General features: G+C 41.7%; 1 protein-coding gene across 4 annotated transcripts in view; it reads left to right on the forward strand.

The window, feature by feature from the left end:
• Nucleotides 1–15,008, forward strand: part of CIB4 (calcium and integrin binding family member 4) — a 95,748-nt gene that overhangs the window by 2,821 nt on the left and 77,919 nt on the right. For 3 of the 4 annotated variants that reach the window (XM_033939528.1, XM_033939526.1, XM_033939524.1), the window contains exon 2: nucleotides 14,245–14,279. The exons of the other annotated variant lie outside the window; for it this stretch is intronic. Coding sequence is in view for 1 of the 3 variants with exons in the window: in XM_033939524.1 (XP_033795415.1) it covers nucleotides 14,245–14,279 (35 nt within the window). In the remaining 2 variants the exon portion in view is untranslated. The remainder of the gene's footprint in view (nucleotides 1–14,244; nucleotides 14,280–15,008) is intronic. 4 annotated transcript variants of the gene reach the window in all.

A 15,008-nucleotide genomic window follows, 5' to 3' on the forward strand; every position in this document is an offset into this window, starting at 1 on the left:
CTGAAGGGAATAGACTTAGTAGAGAAAGACAGACTGTTCACCCTCTCCAAGGTAGGGAGAAAGAGAGGACTCTCTAGGGATAGATTCCATACAAACGTAAGGAAATTCTTCTTCACCCAGAGAAAACTGGCACGCTTTTCCGGAGTCTGTTATAGGGGAAAACACCCTCCAGGGTTTCAAGACAAAGTTGGACAAGTGCATGCTAAACTGGTGAGACTGGACTCATTTGGAGCACTGGTCTTGACCTTAGGGCCGCCATGTGAGCAGACTGCTGGGCAGGATGGACCATTGGTCTAACCCAGCAGCAGCAATTCTTAGGTTTCAAGTTTCAAGTTTATTAAGATTTGTTATCTACGCAATATCATATATTTCAATGCGTATAACAATTTGTTTAAAAAAAAAGGGGAGGACAAGACATTGGCTACAAATTATATACGTTCTGAAACAAACTGGTACAAAAGGCAAGAGGGATGAACTACAATCTTTAAAGAAAGAAAAGAAACATTTAGGGAAAAACACATGTGGTGGGAGCACATAAAAAAAAAAAAGAATAATTTAGTGACCTGCTTGAAAGATTGATAGCAATCTACTCATAAGATTGATAAAGGTCTAAAGGTTTAGTAATTGGTAAGTTTTGCTGTCTATGTTTTGAATGCGTCCTTTTACAGAAAGCTTTTTAAGAAGCGCTTGAATTTTTCTAAGGAAGGTTCATTACGCAGATATAGTGGTAAATTGTTCCAAAGCTGGGGAGCTATGACCGAGAAAATGGTAGGTCTCCTGGTCCCTATTATTTTTAAAGAAGGAATAGTTAATAAATGTTGTGTTGATCTAAGTGCCCTAAGTGGAGAATATGGTATAAAAAAACGATCCAGGAATATCGGAGCATGTAATTGTTGAATTTTAAAAGTTAACAGTATGATTTTAAACGTTATTCTATGTGTGACTGGTAGCCAATGTGCAGCTTGTAAAAGTGGTGTAACGTGGTCATATTTTTTTGAATTTATAATAATTTTTATTGCTGTATTTTGTATTATCAGTAGCCTTCTTATTTCTTTATTGGTTATGCCATGGTATAAAGCATTGCAATAGTCTAGCCTAGAAATGATTAATGAGTGGATTAGGATGTTGAGAGCTTCAGGTTTTAAAACTTTTGATAATGATCTGATGAGACGCAACTTATAAAAACAATTTTTAACTACTGAACTAATTTGGTTTTGATAAGAGAGTTCTTGATCTAGTGTTACTCCCAATATTTTTGTTGTAGTTACTATTTGGAGAGGGATGTTATTTAGAAGTATCTGTGATGAAAATTTAAGATCATTTTTCCATGGGAAAAATATTACAGAAGATTTTGTTGCATTCAGGGCCAACATATTGTCCTTGAGCCATTGGCTTATTTGTTTTAACTTATTTATAGTTGTTATCTCCAGGGCTGTGGAGTCGGTAGATAAATGTTCCGACTCCGATTCCTCAGTTTTTTGTACTTCCGACTCCGACTCCAGGTACCCGAAATTTCCTCCAACTCCTCGACTCCGACTCTGACTCCACAGCACTGGTTAATTTTCAGATCATTAAAATGGAATGTCAAGTTGAGAGAAATGAGCATTTTCGACACCACCTTTTTTTTGCTTTTAATCAAGGTTCTAAGGCCGCAGAAGCTGCTCGCAACATTTGTGCTGTGTATATAGTGGGTGCTATAGCTGAAAGAATCGCTCGTGATTGGTATGCCAAGTTCAAAAATGGAGTCAGTAGATAAATGTTCCGACTCCGATTCCTCAGTTTTTTGTACTTCTGACTCCGACTCCAGGTACCCGAAATTTCCTCCGATTCCGACTCCTCGACTCCGACTCCACAGCCCTGGTTATCTCCTTTAGGTCTGCAGAGTTTAAAGAGTATAGAAGTTGGATGTCATCTGCATATGCAAATGAGGAAAATCCAATAGACTGACTGAAAGTTAGGAGAGGTGATAAAAAGATATTAAATAAAAGTGGGAAAAGAATTGAACTTTGCGAAATCCCGAAGGAATTGGTGAAGTTGTTAGATGATGAATTATTAAAGAGGACTTTAGCTGAATGATCTTGAAAGTATGATTTAAACCAATGATCTGCTTCTGGCCAAAATTAAAAGCTCCTCAAATCTCTGGAAATAATGGGCTGGATTCTGTATCCCTCCCCTCCCCCCAGCAGCAAAAATGGCAGGAAGAATGCCTATTCCAAGCACAACCCCCCCACCCGCCACCCCCAAACTATTTCATATCCCCTACAACAAGGCTACTCAATTCTAGTCCTTGAGGGCCACAGGCAGTCCAGGTTTTCAGGATATCCACAATGAATATGACTATGAGGGTTTTTATGCACTACCTCCTTGGCTTGCAAATCTTTCTCATACTTGTTCATTGTGGATATCCTGAAAACCTGGCCTGCTTGTGAACTTTGAAGACTAGAATTAAGTAGCCCTGCCCTATGTCAGTTTGAAAGTGGCCCCCACAATATTAGGTGGTAGGGGTTAAGTGAAAGGCGTACTGACAAACGCCAGGTCCCAGGTTCAGTTCCCTCACAGATGACTCACCAGGAAGTAGAATAATAGACACAACCAGAGGTGATTGCATAAAGAATATATTATAGAAATAGGCTTACAGAAAAGTAATATTCATAAGCATTACAATTAAGCAGAGAGCATTACACTTAAGCAGAGAGCAAGCAGTCTCACTGCCTTACAGAGGTCAGAGGTAAAGAGGGACATAGAAGCTTGCAGTTCTAGGAAGCTTTGTGTAAAATGTCAGTTTGAAAGTGGCCCCCACAATATTAGGTGGTAGGGGTTAAGTGAAAGGCGTACTGACAAACGCCAGGTCCCAGGTTCAGTTCCCTCACAGATGACTCACCAGGAAGTAGAATAATAGACACAACCAGAGGTGATTGCATAAAGAATATATTATAGAAATAGGCTTACAGAAAAGTAATATTCATAAGCATTACAATTAAGCAGAGAGCATTACACTTAAGCAGAGAGCAAGCAGTCTCACTGCCTTACAGAGGTCAGAGGTAAAGAGGGACATAGAAGCTTGCAGTTCTAGGAAGCTTTGTGTTCCGTAGATAAAGGGAAGTATAGACAGAGAGAGGGAGATCCAAAACCTCTCCCATGATAGCTTGATAGGAAAAGAGAGAGCTCCCTTCATAGAGCAGAGAGCAGGCTTTTATACCTTGGAATCTTATTCTGAATAGAGAAAATATTGTATCTCCCAGTATCTTTCTGTTTAGAACTTGCAAACTGTTTGAGACAATGGTCAATTTAATAGACAAAGGAGGGTGAGAAACCTGATGGGATTAAGTCTCTGGCTTGATCTGTGCACCATTATCCTAAGCACCCTCTTAATCAGGCATTAACACCTTTTAGCTAGCCATGATTCAATCGGGGCTACTTGAATCAATCAGGGCTACTGCACACAGAGTCTATCTGCATTCCCATGCCAGAGTTAGATTGATATAATCTCCCAGAGGCCTCTAGGCTGACATCTCCCATACTTTTTTTTTTAATTTAATAGACAAAGGAGGGTGAGAAACCTGATGGGATTAAGTCTCTGGCTTGATCTGTGCACCATTATCCTAAGCACCCTCTTAATCAGGCATTAACACCTTTTAGCTAGCCATGATTCAATCGGGGCTACTTGAATCAATCAGGGCTACTGCACACAGAGTCTATCTGCATTCCCATGCCAGAGTTAGATTGATATAATCTCCCAGAGGCCTCTAGGCTGACACCCTACAAGCTCACTCCCTATACACATCTAGACTCAAAGGGAACAGGCAGGTGGGCGAGTGCACTTAAACTATCACCTTCCTCAGTTTCCTGCTCAAATCCCCTCACTCCTCCAACCTTCAAACTAGTCATTCTCAGCAAAAAAGTGGAGGTGAGGTACAGCCAATTATATAGCCCTCACCCAATATAATGAGTGTCAGGCTAAGTTTAAATTAACACCAATATTCAGTACTGTTATATATTTAACAGTGTTGCTGAAAATTCAGTCACTGCAGTACTATATGTTTAGCAGGGTAAAACATAACGAGTATAACTTATCTGGATTGCAGTTGTTACACCTTCCTTTGGCCCTCACTATGTTTTATATTTATTAAGTATTTGATACCTCGCTAGTGCAGAAGGTCAAAGCAGCTTACAATAATAAATAAAATCAATTAAAAGAAAAGAGCACCATTAAACAATAGAAATGTAAAAATAATCACTCAACAAAGCATCCAAATATTTACACTGGTCTGTGCTTGGTGGTCCTACCCATGCCTTCCATGTGGGTCCCAAGCATTAAAGCTTTAAAACAGACAAAGGAGGAATCACTAGCAGATTTGTGAAATGCATGTGGGAAGTAGCTTAGTGGTTAGAGCACCAGGTTTGGTGCCTAAATGTAATTCACCTTGAGCTACTACTGTTGGATGATAGGGGAGCAGCATTGCTAGTCCAGCCTCCATGAAATAAATTTGCAGGGTTGCAACTGTCCATACATTCATATCTCAATACTGTTTGGAGGGACTCCTGCTGCAATAGTAGAATTGGCCAGTCAGTCTTCCATAATCTCTTTGGAGTTTTTAGAATGCAATTCCGTCTTTTCAAACAAGGGATAAAATAGGAAAAGATTACTTGCTACCAAAATTACATGTTCATATCTGACTGTTGCAGCATCTTCTTTGATATCTCCCCTTTTTCTGTTGAAAGCAGTCTGTAGTTACAGAGCATTCTTTTACCTCAAGGAGACCTTACATGAAAGATCCAATGTTCTGCATGGCTGGGAGTTTACAAACTGGCACCCAAACCGGGACCCTACCAATGACAAGTGTGCGTTCATTTTGTGGTTTTCAACTTTTGGATTATTTTAGTGAAAATTTGAAGTTTTATGGACTTTTGAGACTTTTCCCACCAAAAATACCACTGCCAAGATGGCTACCATTCCCATGCTTATGTCCTAAGATGGAGAATCAGGCTGCAACATGGGAAAGAAGGGCATGACATATGGGAACCAGCAGCTGTGAGTTACATCATCAGTACTAGAACAATGAGAGATGAAAAATTGGGTTATAGTGTCCAACATCAAGGGCAGCCTCTGAGCCGTGAGTGGATGACCCGTGGGGATTAGCTTGGTAGTGTCTCAACCAAAGCCTGTTCCTAGAACCTGACTGCAAACTGTAGCTCTATGTTTGGGACAGAACTGGAGCAGTTTGTGAGATGTAATCTAGGATTTATGGATCACTCTATGCCAGTGTTTTTCAACCTTTTTTGGGCAAAGGCACACTTGTTTCATGAAAAAAATCACGAGGCACACCACCATTAGAAAATGTTAAAAAATTTAACTCTGTGCCTATATTGACTATATATAAAATAATTCTCTTGAATAGGAATCAAATAAACACAAAGAAAGTATTTTATAATTACTTTATTATGAAATATTAAGTAAACAGAATAGTGAAAAATTATAAAATACTTTATTCAGTGCGAAACCTGGGCCTGTTTGGCTGAACACAAAGCTGATATTCTGACTGGAATCGAAGAAAGACACACACGTAGCTCTTCGTCAACAGCTCTCAGTCTCTCTCTGTATTTGGTTTTTATAGCATACAAAAATAGACAAATATACCCTCCATCCTTTTTATTAAACCACAATAGCAGTTTTTAGCGCAGGGAGCTGCGCTGAATGCCCAGCGCTGCTCTTGACGCTCATAGGCTCCCTGCGCTAAAAACCACTATTGCGGTTTAGTAAAAGGTGACCATATTGTAAAATATAGACAGCAGATATAAATTCAGAACTGTGCATAGTAAGTGAAGGGAAGTTTTCATCTCTGGGAATTTACCCAGTTAACTATTAAGTTATTTGGGCAAATTCCTTTGAAAACTGTGGTAATACTGCCTCCACTTTGCTAAATTTAAAATAAAATCATTTTTCCTACCTTGTCTGGTGATTTCTGGTTGCACTTTCTTCTTCTGACTGTGCATCCAATCTTTCTTCCCTTCTATCAGCCTGTATGCTTTCTCTCCTCCACACCTCATTCCCTCCCCCAACTTTTTCTTCCTCTCTCCCTGACCTTTCTTTCTTTTTTTCTGTTTCTCTTCTTTCCTTCTGTTTCCCTGCCTGCCCCCTTTCTTTCTTTCTCCCTGCCGTTCCCCAAGCCACTGCCACTGCCGCTGCCATCGGGGAACAGGACCCACCAATGGATAACAGGCCCCAAAGCCGACGCCGACGCATGCTCTCCCTGACGTCAATTCTGCAATCGGAGAGGAAGTTCCGCCCAGCCAGGCAGCGATTGGCTGGCCCGAACTTCCTCTCCGACTGCAGAATTGACGTCGGGGAGAAGAAGACTTATCGGCTCGATAGATTAGATCGCCAAGACAAAGTGAGTCCTGGGTGATCGACTCACTTTGCCTTGGCGAGCTACTGGCGCCCCTGCCTCGGGCCCCCTGTCAGCTCCGGGCCCCTGAATGCAGGACTGGTAGTACTGCCTTGATGGCGGCCCTGCGGCACACCAGGTAACATCTCGCGGCACACTAGTGTGCCGCGGAACAGCGGTTGAAAAACACTGCTCTATGCCATTAAAGGTTCAAGGTGATTTACAATTACATTTGAGTACATTCAAACCCAAAGAATGGTTACAATTACATATGAGCATAATCAGGAATGGAGATACCCTTTCAGTGGACAAAAAGTTCTTTTTATTGTCCTACTGGGAACAAGAAGAAAGCCCAATCCCATGGGTTACTGGTTTGACAGACCCCTGTAGTTTTAACATTTACATTGGCCATGTTATCATGGAACCTGAATGCTGGTATTTAAAAACATTCCAGCCTCCACAAGAACCAACTTGCAGTGTATTGAATGCAATAAGGGCATGCTTCAATACATTCATGTTATATGGCCTACAGAAAAATGGCCCAATACTAATCCTAGGATGGCAGGAAATATATATATCACATCCCCCCACCTACCCTGCTAGATGTCATACTGGGATTCTTCAGCATGAGACAAAACAAAACCCCACACCCTCCCACCTCCCAACCCCCCACCCCATATGAGTGCAGAGAATAAACTATGAACCACAACAGTAGCTGGGTGAGACCACTAGGGAACCAATCACCACTTAATGTAGGGAACCCATACCTTCAAAAACCGAGAGAGGCGATGATGCATGAGAGCTGTCAATTTAGACATATGAAAAACAAAAGCTAATTTCCCCAATAGATGCTGCCTAGTAGGTGGATGAACCTGCTTCCACTGTGCAGCCAGCAACAGTCTGCTAGCTGTAAACACATGAAAAGCCAAAGTCTGACAGGAGCGCGGCAACGCCCCATGCGGCATATGCAATAAAGCACTGCCCATAGATTTACGAATGAGCCTATGAAAAATTTCAGTAAGAATATCAAACACCATAGACCAATAGGGGACTACTTTAGGACAATCCCACCAAATGTGCAAAAACGTACCTCTTTGCCCACACTGCCTGCAACACAAGTCAGATGTCTGCGAGTAAATACGGTACAAGCGAACTGGTGTAAGATACCACTGGTAAAGCATCTGGCAGGAAATGTTAACTATTGGCACATCCTAGAGGGGAGGCTCCACCATTTTATGAGATTGCAAAAGTGCAGGGGAGTCTATATATAGAGAATACACCTGCCTAAGGTGCCTGAATCCACCCAGCTTTCTTCTGAACATGGGCACTAGAAAAGGTTCAAAGAAGAGTGACCAAAATGATAAAGGGGATGGAACGCCTCTCACATGAGGAAAGACTAAAAAGGTTTGGGTTCTTCAGCTTGGAAAAGAGATGGCTGAGGAGAAATATGGTTGAAGTCTACAAAATCCTGAGTGGGTACAAGTGGATCGATTTTTCACTCTGTCAAAAATTACAAAGACTATGGAATACTCAATGAAGTTACAGGGAAATACTTTTAAAACCAATAGGAAGAAATATTTTTTTCACTCAGAGAATAGGTGTCAGAGGTTGTGGTAAGAGTGGATAGTATAGCTGGTTTTAAGAAAGGTTTGGACAATTTCCTGGAGGAAAAGTCCATAGTCTGTTATTGACAGAGACATGGAGGAAGCCACTGCTTGCCCTAGATCGGTAGTATGAAATGTTGCTACTCCTTGGGTTTTGGCTAGATACTAGGGACTTGGATTGGCCACTGTGAGAATGGACTACTGGGCTTGATGGACCATTGGTCTGACCCAGTAAGGCTATTCTTATGTTCTTATGAGAGGCCCTACTTGAGATGCCAAAGTGAGGCCCATGCTTCCACTTATTCTTTCCTCCTAGCTCAGCCCAGCACAGCACAGAGTGAAAGAAGAGGCCCTACTAAACTATTATACAGATTTTGCCACACAGTGTGGTCAAGAGAAAAAAAATGAGCTGCCTTTTGCTAGAGAAATCCCAGGGAGACCTGTGAATTATTGATGACCCAACATCACCCAGTTATCCTGTTCTCCAGTCCAGGTGTGCAAGCAAAGTTGCATTAACTTTTATTTATTTCTATTCTCTAAAGAAAAACATCATGATTTCTGTTCCTCATTCATATAATGCTTCTGTTAGAAATAGGGATGGCTCAAAGGAGATTCTAATGAACTCACCAATTTTTACTTTTTATAGCTTAAAGTTTTTTGTTTTGATTTTTTAAAATTTAGATTTACACTATTTTAAGCAGTAAATCAAGGTGTGCTCACTGCAAAGAGCTCCTAGCTCTCAGAGAATGAGTAAATTACCTTGAGGCTAGAGGAGCAGACTTGGAGGAGTTGAGGGAGACAGAGAAGTACATAGAGGAGACTTACAGGGATGTTGCTGAGAAGTTCCACGTCTGGTAGCCCCTGTGCTGCCTTGGAGGAAAGAGGTCTCCTAGAAGGAGAGCATCACCCTGGTGAAGTAGGAAATAGTCCTGTAGCTAGGACCCGCCCACCAGGGGATGCAATATCCTTTCACACCGAGGATGTGTCTCCAGGGGCTTCTGCCCAGGAGGGAAAAGTTAGGACAGTGGTTGTAGTTGGTGATTTGATTATTAGGCATGTAGATAGCTGGGTGGCTGATGGGCGTGAGGATTGCCTGGTCACTTGCCTGCCTGGTGCGAAGGTGGCAGACCTCACGCGTCATATAGATAGGATTTTAGATAGTGCTGGGGAGGAGACAGCTGTCCTGGTACATGTAGGTACCAATGACATAGGAAAATATGGGAGGGAGGTTCTGGTAGCCAAATGTAGGCTCTGAGGTAGAAAGCTGAAATCCAGATCCTCCAGGGTTGCATTTTCAGAAATGCTCCCAGTTCCACATGCAGGACCCAAGAGGCAGGTAGAGCTCCAAAGTCTCAATGCGTGGTTGAAACGATGGTGCAGGGATGAGGGATTTAGATTTATTAGGAACTGAGCATCCTTATGGGAAAGGGGGAGCTTGTTCCGAAAGGACAGACTCCACCTTAACCGGAATGGAACCAGGCTGCTGATGCTAATGTTTAAAAAGGAAATAGAGCAGCTTTTAAACTGAGATGTGGGGGAAAGCCGACAGTCGCCCTAGAGCGGATGGTTCGGTGTAAGGTATCCTTGGAGGATACTATTGAAACAGGATATTTAGGGAGTCCCGATAGAGAGGTTCCAATAATGGTGAAAGAAAGCCAGGAAGTTTTAAGAGGAAGGCAGAGTAAAAGACTCAAATTTTCCCTGTCTTCTCAGCAGCTTGTAGTTGCAAGGAAAAAGCACAATTTGAAGTGTCTGTATGCAAATGCTAGAAGCATATAAAATAAAATAGGAGAGTTGGAGTATATAACACTGAATGATGAGATAGATATAATAGGTATCTTGGAGACCTAGTGAAAGGACAATCAATGGGACACTGTGTTACCTGGGTACAAATTATATTGCAAGGATAGAGTAGATCAAATTGGAGGGGGGTTGCGCTATATGTTAAAGAGGGAATTGAATCAAATAAAATAAACTTTCTGCATGGCATAGATAGCAATGTGGAATCCTTATGGATAGAAATTCCATGTGTGAAGGTAGGAATATAAAGGCTGGGTTATACTACCGTCCCCTGGGACAAAATGAGCAGACAGATGAAGAAATGTTTTCAGAGATTAGGAAAGCTGGAGAAATGGGCAACACTATAATAATGGGTGATTTCAATTATTCAAACACCTCAGGAAAAGGGCATGTAAAACCACAAAATACTCAATCAATACCTTATTTGGAAAAGACAGGGGACTCAAAGATACTGCAAAACCTCACCAACACATACATACGCTTCATTCACTTAGTCGCAAATGTAAAAAGAAAAAAAAGTGGAGAAAAAGCCTCAGTTCAACAATGGATTTACACACTGCAATCTGTCCAGCCTGATGGACTGAATGCCCAGATTGAGTGGGCGGCGGTCTTTGGCTGATGTAGCCTGGTGATTGGTGTATGGGTTCAGGGAGTGGAGTCTGGATGGGCTTAACAGCCTTGAGCTGCGGCGTTTCTTTGCACCAGAAGTGGTTCATGTGTGGAGCTGGAGTGTGTTCTGCACGGAGGGTCCTGATTTGTTGCCTGTGATGCAGTAAGATTTAAACCTCTGATGCAGCAAGGTGAAGCGGATATTTCCCTGTCGGGTCAACTGGCTGCGGTGTCCGGGTGTATTAGTACTAATAGCGGGTGCCTTGGAGAAAGCCTGGATTCCATCACTCCTTTTATTAAGCTGCACTAGCGGGGTTAACGTGTGCGACTTTTCATCACGCGCTAACCCCCACACTGGTCTAAAAACTACTGTCAGCTCAAGAGGAGGTGGTAGCGGCTAGCGCAGCCGGCGGTTTAGCGTGCGGTATTACACGCGTTAAACCGCTAGTGCTAGGAGCCCTAAGTTTATTTGCTTTTTTCTGCTCATGAAGCAATGTTAGTGACTGCTGTGCTGAGGTGCTAATTTATCCACATGATCACTTTCTGGCGTGCTGATTTACATGCTGGTTCTCTGAGGGCTGCTACAGTGCCATTTTTTCACTATTGTTTATATTTCACACGTGTGCAAGTGGTTATTTGTGTCTGCTTGCTATACAAGAAGTGGAGTTTTTTGCCATATGAAGCTGAACTGAGGTTTTTTCTCCACTTCTTTTTCCATTTGCGACTGAGTGAATGATGCGTGTGTATCTCTTGGTGAGGCCTTGCAGTGTCTTTGAGTCCCCTGTCTGTTCCATATAGGGTATTGATTGAGTATTTGGTGATTTCAATTACCCAAACATTGACTGGTTAAATGTTACATCGGGGAGTGCTAGGGAGGTAAAATTCCTAGATATCATAAATGACTGCTTTTTGGAGCAACTGGTCCAGGAACCAACAAGAGGGAGTGCTATTTTAGATTGGGTCCTTAGTGGAATGCAAGACATAGTACAAGAGTTAACTGTGTTGGGTCCGCTGGGAAACAGTGATCATAATGTGATCAAATTTCAGCTGATACCGGGAGTAGCATCGCAAAGAAATCTACTGTAGGGGTGTTTAATTTTTGAAAGGGTGACTATGATAAAATGAGGAAAATGGTTAAAAAGAAGTTAAAAGAATCAGTTGCAAAGGTTAGGACTGTAAACCAGGTGTAGATGTTATTTAAAAATACCGTCGTGGAAGCCCAGACCAGATGTATTTCACGTATCAGCAAAGGTGGAAAGAAGAGGAAATGAGAGCCGGCATGGTTAAAAGGTGAAGTGAAAGCGACTATTATAGCCAAAAAAACATCCTTTAAAGAATGGAAAAAAGATCCGAATGAAGAAAATAAGAAGAAACACAAGCACTGGCAAGTTAGATGCAAAGCATTGATAAAGACTACTAAGAAAGAATATGAAGAGAAACTTGCAAAAGAGGCAAAATCTCATAGCAGTTGTTTTAGGTACATTAGAAGCAGAAAACATTTGAAGGGAATCTGTGGGACCGTTGGATGATCAAGGAGCAAAAGAGGCGCTCAGGGAGGATAAGGCCATAGCATAAAGACTGAATGAATTCTTTGCTTCGGTCTTTATGGAAGAATATGTAAGAGATCTACCTGAACCGGAAATGGTTTTCAAGGGTGATGGTGCGGAAGAACTGAAAGAAATCTTGATGAATCTGGAAGATGTACTGAGCCAAATTGACAAGTTAAAAAGTGATAAATCACCAGGACCGGATGGTATACATCCTAGAGTACTAAAAGAACTAAAAAATGAAATTGCTGACCTGCTGTTAGTGATCTCTAACCTGTCGCTAAAATCGTCTGTAGTACCTAAAGATTGGAGGGTGGCCAATGTTATGCCGATTTTTAAAAAGGGCTCTAGGGGAGATCCGGGAAATTACAGACTGGTAAGCCTCACTTCGGTGCCGGGCAAAATGGTAGAAACGATTATAAAAAATAAAATTGTGGAACACATAGACAAGCATGATTTAATGAGACGGAGTCCGCATGAGTTCAGCCGAGAGAGATCTTGCCTCACAAATTTGCTTGACTTCTTTGAATAAACATGTGGATAAAGGTGAGCTGATTGATATAGTATATCTAGATTTTCAGAAAGCTTTTGATAAAGTTCCTCACAAGAGGCTCCTGAGAAAATTAAAGTGTCATAGGATAGGTTGCAAAGTTCAGTTGTGGATTAGGAATTGGTTATCGGAAAGAAAACAGAGGGTAGGATTAAATAGTCATTTTTTCTCAATGGAGGAGAGTAAACAATGGAGTGCCGCAGGGGGCTGTAGTGGGACTGTGCTATTTAACTTATTTATAAATGATTTGGAAATTGGAACGACGAGTGAGGTGATTAAATTTGCAGATGAAACTAAACTGTTCAAAGTTGTTAAAACGCATACGGATTGTGAAAAATTGCAGGCGGACCTTAGGAAATTGGAAGACTGGGCGTCCAAATGGCAAATGAAATTTAATGTGGACAAATGCAAAGTGATGCACATTGGGAAGAATAACCTGAATCACAGTTACCGGAATCTAGGGTCCACCTTGGGGATTAACGCCCAAGAAAAGGATCTGGGTGTCATCGTAGACAATACAATGAAACCTTCCACCCAATGTGCGGCAGCGGCCAAAAAAGCAAATAGGATGCTAGGAATTATTAAAAAAGGGATGGTTAACAAGACTAAGAATGTTATAATGCCCCTGTATCACTCCATGGTGTGACCTCATCTGGAATATTGTGTACAATTCTGGTCTTCTTATCTCAAGAAAGATATAGTAGCGCTTGAAAAGGTTCAAAGAAGAGCAACCAAGATGGTAAAAGGGATGGAACTCCTCTCGTATGAGGAAAGACTAAAACAGCATGGAAAAGAGACGGCTGAAGGGAGATCTGACTGAAGTCTACAAAATCCTGAGTGGAGTAGAATGGGTACAAGTGGATCCATTTTTCACTCCGTCAAAAATTACAAAAACTGGGAGACACTCCATGAAGTTACAGGGAAATACTTTTAAAACCAATTGGAGAAAATTTTTTTCACTCAGAGAATAGTTAAGCTCTGGAATGCATTGCCAGAGGATGTGGTAAGAGCGGATAGTGTAGCTGGTTTTAAGAAAGGTTTGAACAAGTTCCTGGAGGAAAAGTCCATAGTCTATTATTGAGAAAGACACGCGGGAAGCCACTGCTTGCCCTGTATCAGTAGCATGGAATATTGCTACACCTTGGGTTTTGGCCAGGTACTAGTGACCTGGATTGGCCACCGTGAGAACCGGCTATTGGGCTTGATGACCATTGGTCTGACCCAGTAAGGCTATTCTTATGTTCGTATTCCAGTACGCACACACTCATTTCCTTGGGAGGGCTTACAATCTAAGGTCCCCTTTTATCAAGCTGCGCTAGAGGTTTTTAGCACGGGCTGACATGGTAAATACTCCGACACTCAGAGAATTCCAATGAGCATAGAACCACTTACCTTGACGGCCTATGCTAAAAACCTCTAGCACAGGCCTCCTGTTGGGATGAATTTGTATAAAATATCAAAGATTAGATTAGATCAGGGATCAACATATCTGACATTTGTAATCAAATATTCTTGTGATGTGATCAGTGATTTAAAATTAACATTTTTAAGACGATCTAGCCTAGAACATTTGGAAAAATTCCTCATAACAAAAATGGCCTCATTTACATTAAAATTTTGATCTTTGGGGAAAATGATTTTTAATTGGTATGAGTTTTATGTATATGTGTGTAAGTGAAAATGTGAACTGTGCAAAGCAGAAAGCAAATATGAACTTAAGTGTGAAAGTTTGATCGTATTTTTTGTAGGCACTGACATTTCTGAGAAAAGTTGAAATTTTACAGTAAGTAAATTATTTTTTTAATCTTTGGTTAACATATAACAGCTCTGCTGCCTGACTGTTCTGTATTCACAGGTCCATAAGGCCTACATTTGTTTGACCTATCTAAGGATACTACAATAACTACTGTGTTTCCCCGAAAATAAGCTCTAGCTTGATTTTCGGGGTAGGTCTTAATATAAGCCCTAACCACGAAAATAAGCCCTAGTTGCCGGCAGCAAGACTCCCGCACGTGCCCCCCCCCCCCCCACACTGCCCCTTCCATCTCTCCCACTAACCACGAGATCGAAATACTGTATTTTGTAACAAACAGCAGCATCGCAGCAATCTAGACAGGTACAGTATTTTGGTCGGCGGGAGAGATACAAGCTGCAAGGGTTCTGCTGCACAAGGGTTGGGAGGTAGGGAGGGATAGAAGTTGCAAAGGTTCTGCTGCACAGGGGGAATGGGAGGGAGGGATATAAAGATACTGCACAAAGGGATGGGTGAGAGGGGAGGAAAGATGCTGCACATGTGGGGGAGAGAAAAGAAATAGGAAGAATTGGGGTGGAGGAGAGGAAGGGAGAGATGATCATTGTACATGGAAAAAAGAAGGCCTACCCCGAAAATAAGACCTAGTGCCTTTTTTGGGCCCAAAATTAATATAAGACAGTGTCTTATTTTCAGGGAAACAAGGTATGTTAAATTTTCAGCATTAAATATGCTTTCCTTAACAACCTGCTAGACCAGTCT

The sequence above is a fragment of the Geotrypetes seraphini genome, chromosome 3 (assembly GCF_902459505.1).
Source record: "Geotrypetes seraphini chromosome 3, aGeoSer1.1, whole genome shotgun sequence".
Classification (NCBI taxonomy): Eukaryota; Metazoa; Chordata; class Amphibia; order Gymnophiona; family Dermophiidae; genus Geotrypetes; species Geotrypetes seraphini.